This window comes from Diadema setosum, chromosome 7 (genome assembly GCF_964275005.1).
Source record: "Diadema setosum chromosome 7, eeDiaSeto1, whole genome shotgun sequence".
NCBI lineage: Eukaryota > Metazoa > Echinodermata > Echinoidea > Diadematoida > Diadematidae > Diadema > Diadema setosum.
In genome coordinates, this window is record NC_092691.1 from 13,263,940 (window position 1) to 13,288,756 (window position 24,817).

Below are 24,817 nucleotides of genomic sequence, written 5' to 3' on the forward strand. Positions count from 1 at the left end.
ATTCCTTCCCTGGTCAGTGGCTGTGAATGAGAGAATAACAAACTCGAGTAAAAGTAATGGTTTCATTTTTTTTTTTTTTTTTTTAGATTTTAAGATCTGAAAGTTATCAATCCATTTTCACAAGACATCCATGAATTTTCCTAAGTGTGAAAAAAAGCTGTTTACAGAGTATCACAGAGATATTGTATCCCCTGAACAGAGTTCGGATACTATGAATTTGGCCTCAACACGCCGCCGCCCTGTTGGCCACAGATTTTCTTGTGAGCATTCTTTTTTTGAGACCAGCTGCAGTTCTTCTCCAATCATCTTCAAATTTGGCATGAAGGTGTATTACGGTAAAAAGAAAAAGCCTGTTGATTTTGGTGATGGCGCCCTCGCTTGTTCTGTCTTTACACATAAAAAATCAATTTTTTCAGGGTCTGCTTGTGTGTGCGAGACTGGCCATGTTTCTTGACATTTTTTGCTTTTTTTAACAATTTTCAAATGTCGTATATAAATGTATCATAGTCAAATCTAGTCACCTATACCTATTGGTAATGCTGCCCCCACTGTTCCACCTTTTACAGAGTCAAAGGTCACCCTCGCCCAGGTCAAAATTTGCAAAAATGTTTATTCAATCAAACTTCATTGTTACTCAACAGATTCTTTTTTTCATACTTGCTGTGGAGGTGTACACAATGTATGGGTGGTCATTCTACATGTAGGACAAAACAGTTTGTGATTACAGTGCTCTCAGTGTTCCGACTTTTAAACATATCATATTTCCTGCATATGTGCTATACCAGCCTCTTATCTCGTCAGATTTTATCAGACTTGCTAAGGAGGTGCACAGGTGGTTATATGTACAAACGCCTGTACATGTAGGACACTACAGTTTGTGGTGATGGTGCCCTCAATGACTTGGATGCCATGTCACATTTCTTGTACAACTGTATGTGCTTTATCAGCCACATTCTTTGTCAGATTTTAATCAAACTTGCTATGAAGGTTTATTGGAAGTCATTATATGTACAGCAAAGGTTTTTATTGACAGCGCCCTCATGGTTCTGACTGTAATAGGATGACATGTCATATTTCTTGTATGTGCTATATTCCAGCCTCATTTCTCGTCAGATTTCATTGTAACCTGTGACAGTTGCCATATTGTACAACATTTTGGCCCAAAAAGTCATCCAGATGGGATAAGGGAATGGGTTCAGGGATACATGTGCTTGAACAGGTCCCCCAAGCAAGTGCTCTACTTTTGTGGGTATCTCCATCCTTAAGTTGCTAGAGGCATTTTTGTTGTTGTTGTTGTTGTTGTTGTTGGGGGGGGGGGGGGTTTGTTGTTGAGGTCTTTATGCCTCCGCCACGAAGTGGTGCCGGAGGCATTATGTTTTCGGGTTGTGCGTCCGTCCGTCCGTAATGAATTTTGTGGACAGGGTAACTACCAAAACCTTTTGAGGTATCCTAATGAAACTTGGCATGTATGTGTATTAGGGGGTGAAGTTGTGCCTATCAACTTTTGGGTGCACATGCTCAAGGTCAAAGGTCAAAAGGTCAAGGTCAAATGCTTAAAATTTTACTATTTCCCCCATATCTATGCCATGCCTGAAGATATTTTCTTGAAACTTAGTGTATACATGTATTACTCAATCAAGATTCTCTAGTGAAAGTTTGGGATCATGCAGGCAGAGGTCAAAGGTCAAAAGGTCAAGTAAAAAATGTGAAATTTAACTTTTTTCTCCGTATCTTGGAAGTAGTTCAGGGTATCTTCATGGAACATAGTATATATGCATGTACTGACTGGCAGTGATTAGCTAGGGAATTTGGGGTTCATGGGGTCAAAGGTCAGGGGTCAAAGGTCAAGGACAACACTTCAAAATTTTACTATTTCCCTCATATTTGTGCAATGCCAGCAGGATTTTTTTTTTTAACTTGGTGTATGCATTTTTAACCTGATAGTGATTCTCTAGAAAGTTTTGTTTTTGTTTTTGTTCTTTGTTTTTTGCCAAAAAGTAATTCTCTTATGAGTTTTAGGGTCAATGGCCAGATGAAAATGGTAACAATTTACTATTCAATACAGAAATTGCATTTTTTCTCCATACCTTGAAACTTACTCAAGGCATAAACTTATGAAAGGGTCTAAGTCAAGTTAAAGTCCTTCAATCCCCAAATACGTGCTCTCCTATTCATCCAATTAAACCCATGTCAAGGAATGTGAACATTCAACACTTTTGTGACAAACATGTTATTTTGATATTTTGCCAGTTTTGTGAAAATGTAATCACACATTGTCCACATGTACTATAGACCTATTAGGAGAATCATGCACGCATTATGGCGGAGGCATACCAGTCGCCATAGCGACATTTCTAGTTGTTGTTGTTGTTGTTGTTGTTCATCCTTTACTCAGACTTTGGTATGTGTGTTGTTTTTTTTTTTACTTTTCAACACTTCTGAAACTGCTTTATGTTCTCTTCTGTTCACCACTGCCTGATGAAAATTTATGTCATCGTAAAAAGGACTTGGCAATCTAAGTTTTATTATCCATCAACTGATGTTGTTTCTGTGAAGGGTTGTTGGGCATACCAAACATGAGCTTTATTTGACAATATGGTAAAAGTATTGCTTGCATCCATTTCACTTTATCTTGGGAGATGAGATGAGACTAGAGCAGAGGAGCAACCATTTGCAATGTACATTGTACTTTTTGCTAGACAGAACTACAGTGTAGGCCAGTCAAATGTTAGTAGCATCTGTAGCGGCACTCCCCCCATAAAAGAGACTTTCCTTATCAAAGTACAATTTATTTGACAGAAAAGGAAGTGTAACATGGTTTCAAAGAGGGCTGAAAGAACTGAGCTGCCCATCCACAAGAGGGGAAGGAAACAGACCAAGACAATGACAAATCAAATAGATAGAGCTTTCAGGAAAAGAATAGCAGATTATCTGCCAACATTTCAACTTCCACTGAAGTGTGCTTTTTTGAAGCTAGCAGTCTGAAGAGAACATCCCATTTTTTTCCTGTGCATTCATGTATTGTGTGTTTCATTTTCCCCTGGAGAGATTCTGTCATACAGCTCCTCTCTCATCCTAAGTTCTTTCCCAGATCTTTACTTTTGTGTGTTTTAATGTCTTTAGGTGATGGTAAAATAAAAAGGTAAACATCAGTCAGTGTATTTTGCAGAAGAGGAGGTTGTGATTCCAGAGGCAAAAAAAAAAAAAAAAAAGGAAGAAAAAATTAGGTACACATGTTGGTAATTGGTACATAAGAATGTACCTTGTTGTGGAATGATGCATAATTTTACCAGTTTTAGAATCCTTTTTTAGTTGTTAAGGGAGGAGTGGAAATGCAAAAATGTACATTTAATGTCATTTAACCTGCTGAGGACGAGTCCCGAGAATACTCGGGAAGGTGTCTATTTGAAATGCGTGTCATAGCAAAATCAGTCTGTCTTCAATGGGTTAATTAATGTGTGTGTGTGTGTGTGTGTGTGTGTGCATGTGTTTTGTTGTTCTTTTTTTTTTGGGGGGGGGGAATGGGGTTAAAAAAACTTGATGAGAGCATGAAAAAAAAAAATCCCAAACCCAGGGCTTGTTATAAATAGGTTTTATGGTGTGAGAAAGAATTTTCTGAGATACACTTGTGGTAAAAAAAAAAAAAAAAAAAAAAATCATCTCGATGTAAACCTAAGACCTCTTGTATAGGATTATGGAGTCTTATCCAAACATACCACAGCAAATCCGACATCAAACAAGAGTGAATATTGTATGCTTACAGATTTTTTTATCATTATTATTACTGATGAGCAAAGTGATCAGCAAAGCCAAACCCCTAGTAGATACAGGTACCAGTGCTCTCCAAAATAGACGAAGGAAAGATAAAGGTGAATCTTGCAGGGCATGTGCCTGGACCAGGGAGTGCACACAGCTGGTATTTTGATTAGGTCAACTTATAGTTGTTCTTGTCTCAGTTTTGTTTCTTGTATCTTTTTTTCTCAGGCTGATGATGTAAGACTAACATTTTTAATGATGCTTTGTGTCTTACTATTTCATTAGTATTCAGGGTGCTACATAACTTTATTTAACCACTTGCCCAGTCGGGCAAGCAGATTTTCAAATTTGCCGTGAAACACTTGCCCGAATATCAATTTTACTTGCCCAAAAAGACAGTCCAAAATATAAGGAAATAATAAAGAAAATCATGTCTAAGTCAAGGGCTAAATAAAACATAATCATTTAAATAAACAGCACACACAGATTCGCACACTACACAATGGAGTAACAAACTTTGTCAGATTAAGTGTTGCTATGGCATTGCATTTGGGCTTCTTCACAAAAGTGTTGGAAAGTTGTTGAAAATCAAATGAAATGTAAAGTGCATTGCATTACTAAACAGCCATTATCTTTGGACTTCTGTATGGCTGACTTTGTTGGTTTGGTGGGGGAAATAAGGGAAAAAAGGTGGCTTCAAAACTTTTTGCTTGCCCAATTCGGGCAAGCATTTGTACTCACTGTTGAAAAACACTTGCCCAAATTTGATTTTTCACTTGCCCCGGGCAATCGGGCAAGAGCTTATGTAGCACCCTGAGTATTGCTTCATGTGTTAGCCATATCTACAAGTTATGTACTGTGTGCATAATGCTACAATTTAGATCTCATTCCTTCCTTGTGTATTGTGCATCCGATGTAAAGTGTGACAAAGTTATCAGGTTTGAACTGTCCATAGTTCTCAAAGCAAAAAACCAAGACGTTATTAATGCCAGCCCGACTGGAGTCTAAACTTGTGATATCTGAAATTACCTCCACATTCAGTAATGTGAAGTGTTTGCATACTGGTAACATCTCTTCACTGTACTTTCATCAGTGGGCCAGAAAACAGTTCTTCTTTGGCAAAGGCTTGACCTTTTAGTGGCACCTGTAATGATTTTACCTCTTTTCACTTGTTTGAGAGTAATATGTGTGTGTATGTGTGTTTGTGTGTTGGCCCTCATTTCTGAACTCTTGAAAGAAGTGTGGGTGGGAATAGAAACTGGGATTGGAGTGGGAAGCGTGTGGCTGCAGTGAGAAGGTGGGCCACATCCGTTGATAAATAAGACTTTGAATGCTGCCCTCGCAGGTGGACTTCCTGTTGACCCATTAAAGGTTGAAATTAGCCATCTCCAGATGACACAGTTGGGGTGACACTTATCAGTTATGGAGACATGTTGTCTGTGATTAAACTCTAGCAGACTCGTATCAGACTATATCATTATCAGTAGTAAAAATTTACTAAGGGATAACTGATATTTTTCCAAACAGCACCAGCTCCAAACTGGTAAAAGGACTGAGTGGCAAATTCATGAGGATAGTGTGATGTTTTATCTAGTAGTAGTAACACAGTTGAACTGGGTGTACTTCTGATATAGACTAAACCTTTAAGGGCAAAATTTTTGCTGATCTGATATTGAGAAAGCCAAAATTTTCTGGATAGTGCAAGGTGTTTTCCTTTTGAGAGTTGGCATACAATTGTGTCACCCCTGGGAATGCAGTGTGCAAGAAAGTCAAATCCTACTCTCACTCTTGCCATGAAGTCTTAATCTGTTTTACAGCATGATTGTGCCACCATCCGTGAGGTTGATATGCTGAGGTGATAAAGTCAAAAGGAAACTTTTGTAATGAGGCATTCAGGGAACTGTGTTAGATGTGGGTCACTGGTTGTACATGTAGTGCCGTAAAATATATATACAAGGGAAAAAGGTACAAACCTGTGATGGCTAGTTGAAGGGAAAGTTGTCAATTTCATCCACTTTGATTACCCATGTGAGTCGCTGGTTATACATGTATTATGATAGAATATATACAAGGGAAAAAGGTATAAATCTGTTATGTATAAAATATATACTAGGGGAAAAAGCTGCAAACCTGTGACAGAATCGAAGAGAAAAGTTGTCAATTTGATCCGCTTTGATTACCCATGTGAGTCGCTGGTTGTACATGTATTATGATAAAATATATACAAGGGGAAAAAGGTGTAAACCTGTGATAGAATTGAAAAGAAAAGTTATGAATTTCATTCTTTGTTTACCCATTGTATTTTGAGCATTTACTGATGGCAGTGAGGTGGTTCATGAACACCATCAAGATGTATAGATACCATCCCAATCTGTTGAATTTGTGACTTGGCCTACCCGTTCCCTCCTGCGTTCCTCGCAGTTAGAAACCCTCAAAATTGCCATGTTTTTGTGGAACAAAACTGCAAAATGTGTACATGCATCCATTTTCTGAAGGTTTGCTGCAATCCTTACTACCACGTATACAGATGTTGCATAAATCATTTATGTCAGGAGAGCATACTGCACTATTACACAATATTTCCTTTAAAGATAATATAAAGTTTTGGTACCTCAGAAGTTTCCCTGAATTTCCTTGTCTTAGTTTGTGTTTCAGGTTAAAGTACCTTTCATATAACTAACACTGTGAGACTTCCTCGCCCCAAAGTGCTCTCATGTCTTAGTAATCGTGCAATAATGGTTTCGTACCAGAGCCGTTAGTTTGACTCGCCGTGGTACTGCGAGGTACTCAGTAGTACATGTATGGTACGAAACCATTATTGCATGATAACTGCGACCAGCAGCCCCATACGCATAGCTAAGCGACCAGCAGCCCCATACGCATAGCTAAATGGGGCTTCACATTGTAGCATTCAGGATCATGACAGACTAGTATCGCGGGTAAATATCAACGTAAAATCCAAAAATTTCTTCAATTTGAAGACTTACCAGTTAAGTTGAAGTATTGAAAACAGGCTTCGGGCAAGGTTTGGTTCTGCCAATAGTCCCTTTCTGTTTGAATTGATGACTTAATGTGACTCGGTCGAGAGGACCTTGGGAGAGCTACACTGAATACTACGGCCAGCTCACGCACACACATCACATGCGCACAAATTTCAAATCCATGAACGGATAAGATGTCCTGAATGCTACAATGCACAGCCCCATTACGCTATGCGTATGGGGCTGCTGGACGCAGTTAATTGCATGATTACTAAGGCATGAGAGCACTTTGGGGTGAGTAAGTCTCACAGTGTTAGTTATATGAAAGGTACTTTAACCTGAAACACAAACTAAGACAAGGAAATTCAGGGAAACTTTTGAGGTACCAAAACTTTATATTATCTTTAAACCTAGTCACTATCACTTTCAGTTCACAATGGTACATAAAATACCGTACATTTTGCACCACTTTCTCATAAGTAAGATCCTGATCTGTTGATGAATTACTTCTGAGAATTTTCCTTGGGTTTTGTTGTTTTGTTGTTGGTTGTTTGTTTGTTTGTTTGTTTGTTTGTTTTTGCAGCAGTACATATTATATTTCAATTGTATGGAATTCCTCTTATCTGCAAGAATACTTTTCAGCTCAGGGACATCTTTTTTTTTTTTCCTTATGTCATCACATTGCCACAAGCTGTAGATGATCCTTGAAGATTGCTATTGAAAAAGCAACAGCACAGAAATCCAGGACCCAAGGCAAAACCAAAACCAAATGCATCACAAGAAGCACAGTTGCTATCTACAATTGTATCTGTGTAGTAGGGAAAATTGCATGTCTCAATGAAATGAGCCCGTCAGGATTTCACAAACCCATTGCAGGCTTTGCCATGGGCAACTAGAACTCACTGTCAGACAATTAACATGAGTTGGCAATGGAATGTCACAAGCATGGGGTCGTCCCTAAATGCCCATTAGGGCATGTGGGGAAAATGTTTCATGTCATGCTCTGCATGTAAATTTGTTCATGCTTTTATTTTGTAAGATCTTAATATCTTTCATCATAGAGTGAGTGTACTGAAACTGAGAACAACTTTGTACACTAGTATGCCATCATTTTTTTTTTCTTAACTGTTGTTGCCTTCCCATCTGAGAACTAATGACATTGCCACAATTCTTTATGTCTGTCTATATCCATCATCAGTATCTTGTCACTCACAGTGACTTTGCCATGGTACTAAGCACATTCATTGCTTTGTGTTGTCCAGGGATTTACCTGTGATTGTTCCGTTGTTTCTTTCACTATGATATCTTTTGTGTCATTTTCAGCAGCTTTGTTAGTAGCATGAATATGATTGTATTTACCTAATCAATATCATGTTGATCTATTGCATATTAATCCTAGAATGACTATGTCCAGCTATGGATATCACCTCACTCTTGTAAAAGTGTTGTATATGGTTAGAAAAGAAACAGCTTGTACTTTAATTTACATAGTGCATAGCAGTATACTTCTCAGTTCTATTTTTCAATGAAGTTCTGTACATGACCTAAAAAAAAAGAAAAGAAAAGAAAACACTTTTTCTTACTGTTTTATTTCTCCTTTGTCTTTCCTGCCACATGACAGTGTTCCAGTGTCCTCCAAAGATTGGCATGTGTCCATTCCAATTGGAGGATTCAGCATCGACTTGTGTCGAAGAGTGCAGCAGTGATTACGACTGTCCGGGAGAGCGCAGGTGCTGCCCTAATTCATGCGGCCATGTTTGCCACTACCCACATTTCCCAGTTCGTAAGTATCTTGTCACACTGCAGGGATGAGATATGACCCGAATCCTTTGTTTATTACTTTAGTAGAATTTTGGTCAGTGATTTAGCAAGTGTAACCCCTTTTTCCTTTCATGTGATAATGTGCTGCAAAGGGTACGACCTACTCCTGAGGTCATGTCAAAAGAGGAAAAGGAAGTTGAGAGTTATGTGTGTGAATGGGAGCTGTGTCAGAGTACCAAACGGTATGTCATCCTCACCTCATCCATGTTATGTATGTGTCCTCTTTACACCACTAGTAATATTTTTGTTTTAAAAAAAAAAAGTTCAAATTGAACTTTGCCCTGAACTCTTTATTCTATCTCCAAAAACCTAATCTATTTTCAAAGTTTCCTGATAAGGGTATTTTGCTATGTTGTATAAATTCTATAGAAAATGAGGTGTTGAGATGCGATAGGCCACACTTCAGTCTTTGCTTAACATTAAGTAATATGTACTGCAAAATCATTATCTTTTGTTTCATTATAATGATAAATAATCATAATAGTGGCCTCTTACAATGCGCTGAAGTCCATCAAGAATGATGCTCATGGCGCTCTTACATAACCAGCATGAACAGTACATAATACAACCATACAATATTCAAATATGATAACTTATCAGAGCAAATGAAATACAAACAAAAACAAAATGCTTTACTATACATTACAAAATTAATCTCAGAACATAAAAAACCCATCACGTACAAAATATGCAGTTATGTATACAAAACAACTCAAATTAAAACAATCATGCTTCATTCACAATTGAGAATTAAACAGCTGTGTTTTAAGGAGTTGCTTATTATATTGTGTAATGTAAAGTTTAATTGTAAAGTACAGTATTTTCATGTATAAGCATCCTAATACAAACATGGGATGCCTTTGTGTTTTATTTTGCCAAATAAATGGCTTTATTGACCTTCATCATTCAAAAATATGTTATCATTTTTAGCCATATTTTTCATTTGCTGTTGCTGTTATTGCTTTTCATTGTCTTTCCAATATGCTTTAGCCCAGCCTGATGCTCACCTCTTCCCACCCGAGCCAACTCCCCTGCCAGCAAGCGGTGTCTCTGTACCCATGTGCCCTGCTGCTACCGAAGCAGCAGAGACCTGTGGGGCGGCTTGCTCTACCAATGAGGATTGTGCTTCAGGGGAGCTGTGCTGTGAAAACTCTGGCTGTGGGGGATCCGTCTGTCTCCCCTCAGTCATGGAGCAGATGTGCACTCTCAGTCGTAAGTAAAATCTCACAATCCCAATACAGGGGCAGACATATATCCTGCTTCTAACTTTAAATCCTCTTGTTTGTTTGTTTGTTTTGTTTTATTTTTGTTTGTTTTGTTGGGGTTTTTTGTTTCGTTTTTTGTTTTGTTTTATTTTTTGAAGGGGAGGTTTATTCTTGACATGTAACAGGCATTGGAAATATATGATTGTGATTTCATTGTTATTCCTGATTACAAAGATGGATCAGTAGGTGAAAGGACATCATTGAATGTGAATGTACAGGCAAGAAGATGTAGCATGAATATTATTAAAAGTTGCAAACTGCCCATTGGTTAGAATAGATCAAAATGGAGGTCAGACTTCTCAAATTAGTGAGCGATGTTGCCTAGTCACTAGAAGTACCAGTGTATGTTACATTGCGTTTTCAGAGGTAGAAATCTCATGTAGCCTTCAGCTAATGTAATCACTTTTTTTTTCTTTTTTTTCTTTTTTCTTTTTTTTTGGCCATAGGGCAAAATATCCCGTTAAGTGTTCAGGTGTTACTGTCTTACTGTATATAGGTGTTGATTGCTTTTGTTGTTGTTGTTTTAAAACACATGACAAGTCTACAGTGTTTATGTGTTTTTCTTCTGTTTCCCCATGACCACAGCATGCCCAATCTATTCTGAGGTTATGCCAGGGGACATGGAGAATAAACAGTGCGGATCAGATCACAGTGAGTTCAGCATACAATTCTTACCTCGGTGTCTTTGAGTGCTTGAGTGTATGGATGATCATGCATGAGTGCCCATATTCTAACAAAGAGGGCAGTAGTGGATCCGTTATTTCTTAATTTGTATGGCACTTCAAATATTTTCCTGTCAATTGTGATGCCTCTTTTTCCATCTAGATATATGATGGTGCTACATCCTACATGTATATACAATGTATGATGCAAATGTTATTGACTAGAAACAGTTACCATACAGTCAACTTCTGTTATAACAAAGTCCTCGGGACCAGCTGTTATTTTTCATTATTCTTTTGTTTCAGTCACCAGTTTTTAATTGTTATGTGTCAACCTACTATACCTTTCCCACCATCTCTCTCATTTACATTGCAGTCTTCCTTGTGAAGATAAGACCTGATGGACGAGCAAGAGTTTTGAACGACCTCAAGTACACTGAAAATCCACACACTCAATCCAGAGACATCATCAAATTTGAGATGGCAGACCAATGTACCCCTTTCTTTGAAACGGGTGAGTCCAAACTATTTGTCAACTTTTCAAACCTGTTCTGTTTTTCATTTGCGTTTTCTATGAATGGCATATTATGTGTCAAACAAAGAGAAATATGTTTTTAGATACATGCATACTGAAAATCAGTCACATAGGTGAATGGAAACAGATTGTTTCATTTTCGTCTGTTTTGTTTTTTGTATTGTTTGTTGGGATGACATTGAGGTAATAGATGTCTATTCTGTATTTTAATTCTGTAGATGAAGGTGAGCAAACTATACCCCTTTCTTTTGCACCCAGAGTTTTCTAAGTATATACTAGGGCAAGTCCAAGATCACACAAGACTGAAAATTCAAAATGGGTCAATCTACATAAACTTGGTATCATTTTAAAGGGGAAGGCTAGTAACTGATCAGTGGGAATCAGTGGAAATGCTGGGAGATGATTGTTCCAATCCTTATGGGATTCATTCAAGAGTTCATTGTATATCTATTGTTGTGTGAAAATGATTTGCTTCAGAATGGTCTCATATTCAAGTAATGTGCAGTTTAATGCTTCCAGGTTAGCGTCCCTGGTCAGTGACGGAGTATTAATCTGCACATTACATGAATATGGGACAGTTCTGAAGCAAATCATTTCCACACAACAATAGATATACAATGAACTCTTGAATGAATCCCATAAGGATTGGAACAATCATCTCCCAGCATTTCCACTGATTCCCACTGATCAGTTACTAGCCTTCCCCTTTAAAGCTAAGAAGTTAAAATACATGAATTTCAAAAAGAAAAAGGAAAAATCCTTCCGCATAACCAGCAATAAATTAATTAATCTGCATAAATTAAAATTTAGAGTAACGCGTGGGACATTCAAAAATTCTGCATTTTAAATTATATCTTTTCATTTTTGCAAGTTTTTATGAAAATAAGTATGGTGACCTTAAGTCTGAATAACAAGTTACTTGTATCATGACTGTGATTTTCAGTTTCTCAACTGATTAAATATGCAAATGAGGGATGGGTCAAAATGAGCATGTCCCACGCGTTACTTTTTTAGGTCATTATTTCTCATTTGCATAAAAGTTACTAATTTAATTGGTTTGAAACTTTCAAATGACCAAATTCACAATGGACCTAATCATATCCAAGAGATACAAAGTTAGTCTGGTAATTCTCATACTTACAATTTTTAATCAAATTTAGTAATGCGTGGGACATTTCAGTAACGCGTGGGACGATTTGTGTACAAGTCAGCGGAAGTGTACTAAATCTTAGTCTTCTATGGGAAATGTGTACATTATTGAGGGATTTTTTTGTAATTTTCTGAATTCTGACTTGAAATTTGGTGAAAAGTTCCACTTTGGATAAATAATTCACAAAAGATCATTACACGCTATTTTCAAGGTCACATTTAAAGTCAAATGTCAAAAAGTAAAGGATAACACAGGCATTTCATATTTTTTATTATATCTATTGTTCTGGTGGGTCTAAATCATTGAAATTTGCAAGAATTTATTTGAAATACATCTATTTAGATAATTAGTACCACATATTAATGTTTCTTTGAGTAAATGTGCAATTCACATCACAATATTCATAGTGACAAAAATGTCCCACGCGTTACTTGTCCCACGCGTTACTATACCTATCTTTCTATAATTGACCTTGAGAGAAAACAGTTTCATGATTTTTTCTGAAATATTGTGTTTCAGGTACAGTTATTGTTGTAGAAAAAGATGTTTGTAATGATTTTATAGTATACCAAGTATTTTCACAATAATTGAGATAAAAAGTAAAAGAACAAAAAAAGGACAATCTTTCTGGTTCCACGCGTTATTGGAGAATAAATTTGCATAAATTAAATACTGAACGCGTGATTCTCATTATTTCTATTGTTTTGAACGAAGATACCTACTAGCTATCAAAAGCAGCCCAACTTGTCAAGTTTCAATCTTAACAGTGCAGTATAGGGATAAAACTTCTTCTGATGTCCCACGATACTGATGCAAAATAGCTTGGACTTGCCCATTATTTATAAATATAGACTAAAGTGAATCCTATGACGACCTATTCATGGCATTTTCTTTATCTTGTTTTATCTCAATGCTTATTACATACTTCATAAATGATGACTGCAAGTTGTAAGCATTCATTGCAAGTCCACTTTTTTGATACCCAGATTTGGGTATGGTTTTAAACAGGTGATAAATAAATCTCTTACACTATTTATCTGGTACAGAGCAACGCTACGTCATCTTTGCAAATGGCCCCAATACGTTCCTGGACGTAGATCCTCGGAGGAAGAAAATCATCCTTGACCAGAATGTTCTGGTGGTCAAACTCAGTGCTTCCGTCAAGTTGGCCATTTCAGGTGCCAGCTCGAGATGTCCAATTGCGTGAAAGGCATATGCAGACTAGAACAATTGCACAGCATGAATGAAGTTATCAATGGGGTAAAAAAAAAAGATAAATAAAAGAGAAACAGGAAGAAAAGTAAAAAACTGAGTAGAAGTCTCTCATTGAATATGATATGCTCTCACAAAACTCATTTCCAAGGTTGGCATAAAGCATACCACCATCAACATTTCTGTGAATCTGCTCTTTTTTTATTCAAGTCTGTGTGCTGACCTGTTGAAAAGGAAGGGATGTATGTATAAAAAAAAAGAAGAAGATATTTCAAAGCTCTTGTCCTCCCCCTTTCTCCAAAGGCAGTAATTTCTCAGGAATGCTAACGTTATTTATGTTAATTCAAATCTAAGTAAAATCAAATTCTGAAGAGCGAATATGTTTGGTTATGGTTGTAAAATAGTTGGTGTTTCGTAATCCTTTTTAAAATGTATGATAGGATGAAATGTTTGTGTCTTTGATGTCTCTTCATATTATCATGAGTGAATATCAGAGCTACTCTTATTTCATAATTATTATCTCTCACTTTCTGAGGTACATGTAACATATAATTATCTCCCTGAATGCTCCTAGCACCCTCCGTGATTCTGGGGATGGTTATGAATACACCCCTGTCCATGTGTTCAAATTTTTGTTATCTTCACACACACACACAAAGAAAAAAATGTCAATTGCACAACTTGTGTCTCTACTTGTTCTTGTACTTGTTTTTGTACTTGTTCTGTCAAAACACTGCATAATTTTATTTCAAGTTTTACATATGTAAAAGGAATTGACAGAAGGTCTTGTGATATAGAAAAGCAGATGTCTTGATGAAGAGTGTTGTTTTAATTGCTACTGTTACATGATGTGGCACTTTCCAGAGTGCATTCAGGTGCCTGTGTATCTTGGTGACTTAGACACAGATGTATTTACATGCCACAAGTAGGAAAAAGTTCAGAAAGCAGTGAACCAATCTTTGCAAAGTGATATGATGTTTCAGTTCTTTAGACTGTGTTTTGCATAGGAGACTTGCACAAACTACCAAGTTTTTAACCTTTTCACTTTTTTAACAGGATAGATAATGTGATATAATCTTGTATGTGTGTGTGTGAGCATGTGTTACTGAAAAATAAAAAGAACATTTGATTTTAGGACATCCATCTAGTTCAGATACCCCCTATTTTAGATCCAAAGTTGGATTGTGTAAATTTTCTCACATTCATGACATACATGTTTTTTTAATATGTATCTTGGAGTTACGTGTACTATGATCAACACACATCACTGTATCTGTAGCATGTGAAGTTCAAGGTTTGTAGCTCTTGAAAGTATTTAAAAAGAGAAGATGACTTCAATTTGGTCAGAAAATGATTTCAGATAAAAAATTAATGCTGCAATTAAGTGCAAGGAATCAGCTCAGTTCTTTCTGTTGATACGTTTGTAATTTTTTTTAATACCAAGAAGTTCCTGTGAAGAGTAAAACAGCAGTATTCAATGAGGGTGTATGAATTGTTAAAATGTGAATGCAAAAAAAAAAAAAAAAGGTTATTTTGGCAGTGACTGTAGACAGTGTGTGGGTGTTTTCTACTTTTTTGGTGTTAACATACAAAAATGTACTATTCACTTCTCAGATGGCTTTCATGGGCTTAGAATAAATTGACAAAAAAAGCCAGAAAAAATGGTCAGTTTGATTAATGTCTATTTTTTCCATCTGTGTGTTTGTTATTTGTATTAGCTCTGAGACCACGACCATAAAATGCCGTTATTGTCACATATAACAATGACAATTATTGAATTTAAGAATGCTTTTAACTGAAATAGATTTTATGTTGTCCCTCTAGTGACAAGACCTCATTTCTCCCCCCCCCCCAAAAAAAAAAAAAAAAAAAAACAACTATTAGAATAGTGAGCAAACTGTTTCAATTTTGCTACAATTTTGCAAAGTGATATCAGTCTTGATGTCAAGTGCAATGGGAGCAATAATTTGGATCACATTGACAATTGTTCTGTTGTGAAATTTAAATCAGTATTCTTAATATTCCAAACTGAGTAAGGAGGTGTCTTTGATGTATACCAATTGAAATACAAGGTCTTGTCAACCCCAGGGATATCTCTCTCTCTCTCTCTCTCTCCCTCTCTCTCTAGATGAGATATGGCAAAGGAGAAGATGGCACATAGCTTAGAATTATCATTCCTCTTTATGTTCCTCCTTTTTTTCTTGAAAAAGAGCACACGTTGAAAAATTGGTCTTCACCGGGAATCAAAGCCAGGTCTTGGTCATGGAATGCTAATACCTTATACAGTTGAACCTCTATTATCCGGCCTCCCTTTATCCGGATCTCTCTATTATCCGGACGCAATCTCGCCGTGATTTTTTTTTATAATTACGGGAAGAAAGGGGGATTCCCAACTCCTTGAGAACTCCTACCCAAACACGCATGAATTACATATTACTTCCAATATGATTAACATACATTGCATCAAATTTCCTTCCAAATTGCTTACCTTCAGACATTTCAACATCCCGAAACATCCCCAAATGTAACAATGAAAAGGTTGCAGTATACACATTACTACATGTGGTACTACAATGGGCTACATCAGTACATGTGTATGTATATGTACATGTATAAAGCATTGAGTCTCCCGTATCTGGCCAAATCCCTTATCCGGATGAGCCCCGGTCCCGACTTGTCCGGATACGAGAGGTTCAACTGTACGTGTATATATATATATATATATATATGTATATATATATATATATATATATATATATATATATATATATATATATATATATATATATATATTATATATGTGTATGTGTGTTTATATATATATATATATGTATATATATATATGTATATATATATATATATATATGTATATGTGTATATATATATATATATTATATATATGTATATATGTGTGTGTGTGTGGTTTAAGAGCTCCTTTCCATAAGATGCTAAATCCATATTTCATCAAATGTATTCATTTTTTGTAGTCCCATGCATTGTACTCTTTAAAGTACTGTCAACCAGTCTATAGCAGCCACCCAAGGGAGACGAAAAAGTGGCTGTTGTAGACAGATGGGCGCTATAGACAGATTATCTGACTTTTGTGTACATTGCCTACATGTACTTGTATCATCGTTGTATACATCTACGTGTAAGTACATAATTACATGTACATGTAGTATATGTACGCACACGTGTGTTTCATGCATTGAACAATGCCGGTGTTTATCAAGTTGTTGCACAGTAGCAATTATACAGTTGTGAAGAAAGCCTTACACTAGTGCATCGTTATGACTGTATGAGTGATGAAACTGTATGTAGCTTTGACGATCACTGAACGTTGCCCATGAATGACTGGCACAGCAACAAAGTAGAAAAGCATGCTGAATTGTCGGCTCGGCTGAGACTCCATGTGAGTCTGCGGTCACTATAGACAGGTTAGAATGTACCGTGGGAAACAAAATTTGTTGCCGCTGGCCACGTTAGACAGGTAGCATCTATACACACGGTCTTTAAATCCCGTCCAAATATAAGTTAGTCTGATAAAAAAAGAGTAAAATCTTATGATTTCAATGGTAAAAATTGACTGCAATCGGATGAAAAATAAGGAAGTTAAATGACATTTAGAATTTTTCTCTATTTCTGCAAAACAGTTCTTGTACAGTGGATATGAATGTTTCTGTCATGGAAGTGTGAAACATGATGTTATTCCTGGTTGAATAACTTCAATATTGTGATCAGTTAGATATACCAGGATTTGAGCTTCGGGCATAATTGCGTTTGAATGAAAAACTGGAAATTTCCAAAAATTTTGTATAAACGATATGGGAAGTTGTGAGGGAATGACATGCTCACTTTGCCATTTGCATATTCATATTGACTGTTCAAAAACTGTGTCCCTCCAAAATAGCAAAACTCTAAAATGTCATAACTTCCTTATTTTTCATCCTTTTTTGATGAAAATTATACCATTGAACTTGTAATATTTTACTCTTTCTTATCAGACTAACTTATTTTTGGACTGGATTTCCCCTTTAATAGGGCTTTTCGGGGGGGGGGGATTTCATTCAGTAGCCGCTATAAACAGGTGGCCACTAAGACTGTTTCGTTTGGCTGTACATTGTATTAAGATTCTTGTTAAAAAGAAATTATGGATATCAGGCCATGAAAATTGAGTTTCGTTCCAAAAGGTGCTAAATCAAGAAAGATCCAATCAGAAGCTTGTGTGCTTAACCTGACTTTGACCCCAGAGTACGTAAGGCCGAGCTGACGAGCTTTCCTGCTTGTTTAGCTTTCCAGATGACCCACATATTGCTAGTACTTGAGTATTGACTGAAATGTTTCGTTTCTTAGCATACAAATTCTTTGGAGAAGTGGAAAAAATGGGAGGAAATGTGGAGATTTATACATGTAATATCATTATTTAATCATTCAAGAAAAATACACAAAATCACAGAAACTAGTCACTAAACCACCACTTACATGTTGTACATCACTATGAAAAAAAAAAAATGTACCACAAGGTGCTAAATCTACAAAATCTAAAAAAAAAAAGACTTTAAAAAAAAAATCAATCAATCCTAGTCAATAGTCAAACTCTCTCTATTCCTTTTTGGGGGATACTATTATGGGACATGAAGTTATTGCATGAGGAGGCGCAGACAAATGTGAAATTAAAATCCATGTTTTTCTCCTTACCATCGAAAATGGAATTACAAGTACCACCTTTTTGGAAAGGAACACTTCATGTAAGGATCTTGATTTACAGTGTATCCATGTGTAGGCATTTACACATTAATGGTCTAGACAAACACCTTGGATGCATTTTTGCCAAATAGAGCCTTTTAGATACGCCATGAAACGCCTCCCTGATCGGCATAATTGAGACATAGCGCAGGACGTGTATGAGGCTTGGTCGCATGTCCAATTGTGCATTTATGCAGATATTGTTCGTACCATTCAAGAAAAACTAGAAATGTCGCTATTGCCACTGTTATGCCTCCACCATAATGCATGGGGCTTCCAATAGGTCTCTAGTAAGTCTTGACAGTATGTGACTATACAACTGTAGTTTCATACGAGTGGTGAAAAAAAAAATGAAATGACAGGTTTGTCACAAAAAGGAAAAAAAAATCCTAACAAAATGCGACAGGCTACGACTTCTATTCGCATCTAATTTGTCTTCCCTCATTTTTGGATATCTCAGTCATTTCAAAACCGATTTTCATCGAATAAACTTTCAATTGTAGAGAGTAGTTGTATCTTGCAGATTGTTAAAAGCTGAATCCTCACCTCTGTCACTACCATATAACCATCCCTTTAACCCCATGACCTTTGACCCCATGGCCCCAAATGGTCCCAGGGAAATCACTGTCAGGCAGTACAAGTATATGTGCTAGAGATTCATGATGGAACATTGAGTGAAATGATTTAGCATTTTCATATGACCTTTGACCCATGGCCCAAACCTTTCCCTAGAGAATCTTAATCAGGTGATACATGTAGGCTTACATGTATACACCAAGTGTCAAGGAAATACCTTCAGGCATTGCATAGATATGGGGGAAATAGTGAAAATATGAGATTTTGGCATTGTCCTTTAACCTTTGACCTTGAGCGTATGCACCCAAACTGTGCACTGGCACAAATTCATCCACTCAAACATATACCAAGTTTCATTTGGATTCGTCAAACGGTCTTCTAGTTACGCTGTCCGCAAAATTGATTACGGACGGACAACCCGAAAACAATGCCTCCGACACTTCATGGCGGAGGCAGTTTTATTTTTATGCCTCCGCCACGAAGTGGTGCCGGAGGCATTATGTTTTCGGGTTGTCCGTCCGTCCTTCCGTCCGTCCGTAATGAATTTTGTGGACAAGGTAACTATCAAAACCTGTTGCAGTATCCTAATGAAACTTGGCATGTATGTGTATTAGGGGGTGAAGTTGTGCCTATCAACTTTTGGGTGCACATGCTCAAGGTCAAAGGTCAAAAGGTCAAGGTCAAATACATAAATTTTCACTATTTCCACCATATCTATTGAATGCCTGAAGATATTTTCTTGAAACTTAGTGTATACATGTATTACCCAATTAAGATTCTCTGGTGAAAGTTTGGGTCATGAGATCAAAGGTCAAAGGTCAAAAGGTCAGGGTCAAATACATAAAATTTCACTATTTCCACCATATCTATTGAATGTCTGAAGATATTTTCTTGAAACTTAGTGTATACATGTATTACCCAATTAAGATACTCTGGTGAAAGTTTGGGTCATGAGGTCAAAAGTCAAAGGTCAAAAGGTCAAGTAAAAATATTAAAACTTCTTTTTTTTCTCCATACCTTGGAAAATTGTTCAAGGTATCTTCATGGAACATAGTATATACATATACTGACTGGAAGTGATTATCTAGAGAATGTAGGGTTCATGGGGTCAAAGGTCAGGGGTCAAAGGTCAAGTGCAACACTTCAAAATTTTACTATTTCCCTCCTATCATGCAATGCCAGCAGGGTTATTTTTTTTTACACTTGGTGTATGCATACATGTGTAACCTAATAGAAATTCTCTGGAAAGTTTTTTTTTTTCTTCTTTTTTTGCCTCAAAGGTCAAAAGGTCAAAGATCAAGTGAAAGTGCTGAACTAACTTTTTCCTCCATATCTCGGAAGTGGCTCAAGTTATCTTGAAACTAAGTACATATTATGCATGTTCTACCTGAAAGTGATTATCTTATGAATTTTAGGGTCAAGGGCCAGATGAAAATGGTAACAATTTACTAATCAATTCAGAAATTGCACTTTTTCTCCACACCTGTACCTTGAAAATTACTCAATGCCTAAATGTATGAATGGGTCAAAGTCGGGTTAAAGTCCTTAAATCCCTAGATACATGTTCTCCTATTCATCCAATTAAACCTAGGTCAAGGAAGGTGAACATTCAACACATTTGTGACAAACTTGTCATTTCAATATTTTGCCAATTTTGTGAAAATGTAATCACACATTGTCCACATGTACTATCTAGACCTATTGGGAAAATCATGCATTATGGCGGAGGCATACCAGTCGCCAAAGCGACATTTCTAGTTTTTTTTAAAGTGTGCAAGAAGTTTCCTTTACTATGTTTTGGGGTTGATATATAGGAAAAGAAGATAAGCTATATATATATATATATATATATATATATATATATATATATATTGTAGTTGCTCCGCGTATTGCCAGTACTATAGCAATAATAATGTCACAACAGAGGAGTGCATTAAATGCCGATCTTGATTTTAATTAAAAATCCGAATTTTCGGGGGAGGACCACCGAAAATTCGGATTTTCAATTAAAATCAAGATTGGCATTTAATGCATTCCTCTATAATATATATATATATATATATATATATATATATATATATATATATTCATTTTTTTTTGGGGGGGGGGGCAAAATCTCGGGTAAACGAAATAATGTGATTTCTATCCATAACCTGACCTAGGAATGTGCATTAGGAATATATAGGAATCATCTGAATCATCTTGGTATAATGGCAGACAAATGGTGAAGTTATTTGATTAAAAGTTCCGCCATAATTTTCAGTGCGGCAGGCTCGAGATTGTAATGTCTTACAACGAGTGGGACGATGGGTGGGGGATTTTTACTATACCTGGAGGTCCCCGCAGAGGAGAGATTGCAGATACCATACCATATACCATAATAATGAAACCTAGATCAAGGAGAATAACACTCGGCACATTTCTGAAAAACGTGTCATTTTCATTTTTGCCAATTATATTATGTGAAACTGTCGTCACACATTGTCAAGACATACTGTAGACCTATCGGGAGAACCATGCATTATGGCAGAGGCATGCTACTCGCCGTCGCGACATTTCTATTTTATTTTATTTTTTTTACTGTCTTGTTTAGTAGTTGATATCAAATCATGTCATTAGACCCCGTTTAGTGAGAGAGATGAAAGAAATGACCAATCACGATGAAATGTGGAAGAGACAAAGCTTACTACGAACATAAATGCACATTGCAGAGAACAGAAAACAGATGCTAATTAGTGGATTACAAAACTTGGTAATGGTGCAGCACGTACCACACCTAGCAGGAAATACTTCCTTTGAGCTATTCACCATCTGCGGGAAACAGATCGTGTGTTTACGACGTCTATATTCAGGCCCCTGGGAGCCGGAAGTGGAGGGGTGCTGCAGCACCCTAGGCTTTTTGGAGTATAAGGACGCGTGGTACCTCTGTAAAATATTTGAAAGCATCTCTGAAGTTTGCGTGTGCGTGTGTGACACTATAGTTGACCATGAAGTACATGTTTTCATCACGCGCTGTATCATTACTTAGTCTCTGAGAATCTTTTATTTTGCTTAAATCTGGCAGTTCCCACCCTCCCCCTGTGTCCTGTATCTTTTATTGATTGTATGAACAGGAAAGGGGTTTGATCATCAATTCTCGAGTCATTTCCTTGTCTCGCGGTCTTTTTTCCTACCAAACGATAAGAGGAATGTTTCTTTCTCCTTCGAAAACGTGGCGGCGAGGTAGCATAATTACGCTCAGAGGTTCCCATGGTTATCTATTAAAAAAAATTATGTTTGCCGCAATTACATGATCATTGTGAACACAGTCAGTAATAAGTTTTGAAGTCTTTGCTATATTTCCGCTTGCGGGGGGGGGGGGGGTGACATACCGGGAATTTGATTGACTCCGAAGAGTTTGCTATGTATATACTACAAATTTTCTATGCACCTTTTTGCGTGCAACTTGTCCCTCTTTCTTCGTGAAGAAAGAACATTGCGTCTGAGATAAATATATATCAACAAAGATGTATACACGTTCTATTTTCTAAACGTGAGAAACATCAATGCGCTTTACAGACAGGGGAAAATTCATTTAGGCAAAATGATTAATCAAGTTTCACTATATCGTTAATTTTTGAAGTTGAGATGTTCTTTATCCACCATGAAACTTGTGCCTATTGACAATAATTAGGTCAACATGTAAGTTGTCTTATTTGGGTTTATCAAAGGCGCCTTGATGTCCCAATGCATGTCTTCGCATGGAGGTATCTATTAGTTCTTCTTTTTGTCCATTTGTCCTTGAGTCTGTCATTCACTCGGTTGCTTAGTGCAATGAATTGTCATTAAAAATTGTTAGTAGATGAAGGTTATTCCTCTGAAAACAAAGGAAAATCCAAAGGAACTGGAAATAATATATGCCCAGAATGATCGCTACAATGTACCCTCTTCCCTGGTACACTATACTATAGTGTACCATAGTGTAATGTTTTCACCTTTTTAGAATGTCGATTCAACGATCGAGGCGCACTTTTTGGTTGAATATTTGGACGATTTTGTATAATAAAAGCAAGAAAAATAGATATCCAGGGACATGAAATGTGAATGCCTAAATTATCGTATCTGACATCGCTTGTTTCTCGTGTGTATAGTAATATGTAGGTGGATAGCGCTTACCGGCAATGACAAAATTTTCGGCAGTGAATCAAGTGGTGACATCCAGATATCAAAATAATGGCTTGTGTATTCTCATAGTATAATAAAGAGAAATGTCATTGGCAAACACAAATATTTAAAAAAAAAGCGAAATTCTTACTTGTTCCGTAATTTTCCAATTTACCAATCAACGGATTTGATCCTTCCGAGCCTATGAATAAAAGGGGAACAACAGCTGAACTGTTATGATATGGGAGAAGAGGACACAAAGTCAAATTTCCCACAAATGTCTACAATCCACACTGATTTTGGTTTACTTTTTGTTTGGTTGGTCGTTGTTTTGTTTTGTCATTAATATATTCAAATATTTTTTTCTTTGCCTCATTGGCAATCTAGTTTATCAGAGTGCTGTTCCGATGTTCTTTATCTCAGCTGTTTGTTTTTATTTAAAGGAAACCTCCGGATGATTTTCAGGTTTTTACATTTGAACAACTATAAATTATTTATGCTGAGGACAGAGTTTCAGAATTTGTGATAATTGGGATGAAGAATAAGAATATTTTCAAACTTTAGAACAAATTGCACTGAACAAGGATGATGACATGGCAGAGTCACCATAAGAATGCATGAGTTGGGGCTCAAGGAAGCAGAACAAAAGAAGAAGGCATGCATAGATTATACACAGGTGAACTCGCAAGCAAGCGGTATTGTAATGGAATTACACTGCTACATTTCTGAAATATGTGAACCTCCTATGTCATCATCCTTGTTCAGTGTAATTTGTTTAAGGTTTTTCAAAGTATTGTTTCTCTGCTCAAGAACCACAATAAATTCCACAAATCTATACATGGAGTTGTCGATTTATGTACTACGTGATGTGAAATTATGAAAATCGTCTGGAATGTCCCTTTAAAGTCATGCAATCAATTTCTCCATTAAGCAGCAGTCGGTTAAAAATTCTGGAAAAGTCACGAGGGGAAATGAACTTGACATTTTGTACTGATTATAGAGTAATGGTGATGACATTGGTATAAGGCGCCGATGACTAGCAGACCAAATAGACCGTCAGCTGCCGCATTAGTTCCCCCGGAAGCAGACGAGAAGGTCGTAGTGCATCGTACGTGTAGGCGGTGTGATCGGATGTGATGGATAGCGGTGGTTTAGAATCCAGACGGACGCTGTGAGTGTATCCGTTTCAAGGTTTAAAGGTTTAGTGGAGAGTTTAGCAGCTCCAGCATCTTTCTCAATTTGTCTGTGTTATTTCTTCTTCCCTTTCCACCCCCACTCCGAAACTTCATAAGCTAACAAATTTGCATTTGCATTTGCATTTTATGATTGTAATTAAAAAATTGGAATGCAAAACAAACACTAAAAAAAAACAAAAAAAACTTAGGGGCCTTTTATGTGGTGTTGGTTATGTTCCATCCTTTCGGACAATGTGAATTAAGTATAAGAAGGCATGTATCTTAGAACAAGATACATGTTACAGTGCATTATCACTTTCCTTTATTAGCCTAGAATGTCAGTTCTGCATTCACTTCGAAGTACTTCTTGTGCAATACTCCATACATGGTTTATAAAAGCCTTTCACAGTGTGTGCTCAGATGCTTGGCCTGTCATTTGATTTGTTAGTAGCCTTGAATGACTGAAACGAGAAAGAAATTGAAGAGACGAATGAAACAGGGAATCATTTCTAATAGCGCAGTCTCGTCTTCGTGAATGTTGAGCTTCAGAGTGCTAAGTGTATGTGATAACGTGCTGACGATAGTTAAGATTGCTTGTTGTTGTTTTCTCGTGCAGATGATTTTTCTGTAATGAGAGGTTTATTGGGAACTTATGTGACGAATTTAAAATGCATGTAGAAAGGGGGACCGAGTATGGCACCAGCATTTTCCATGCAGAAATCTGTAATTAATTATATGTTAGTTGAGCAGATTGCTGGTCCAAACTGACGAGAATTTACACACACACACACACAC

At 36.8% G+C, this 24,817-nt stretch overlaps 1 protein-coding gene across 1 annotated transcript in view; it reads left to right on the top strand.

Annotated features, from left to right (window-relative positions):
* The window catches only part of LOC140230874 (zonadhesin-like), a 50,919-nt gene extending 35,875 nt beyond the window's left edge, over positions 1-15,044 (top strand). The window contains exons 18-22 of the mRNA XM_072311019.1: positions 8,359-8,520; positions 9,549-9,770; positions 10,409-10,474; positions 10,862-10,999; positions 13,217-15,044. Coding sequence (XP_072167120.1) covers positions 8,359-8,520; positions 9,549-9,770; positions 10,409-10,474; positions 10,862-10,999; positions 13,217-13,377 — 749 coding nt within the window. The 3' untranslated portion in view covers positions 13,378-15,044. The remainder of the gene's footprint in view (positions 1-8,358; positions 8,521-9,548; positions 9,771-10,408; positions 10,475-10,861; positions 11,000-13,216) is intronic.
* Positions 15,045-24,817: the final 9,773 nt, after the last annotated feature.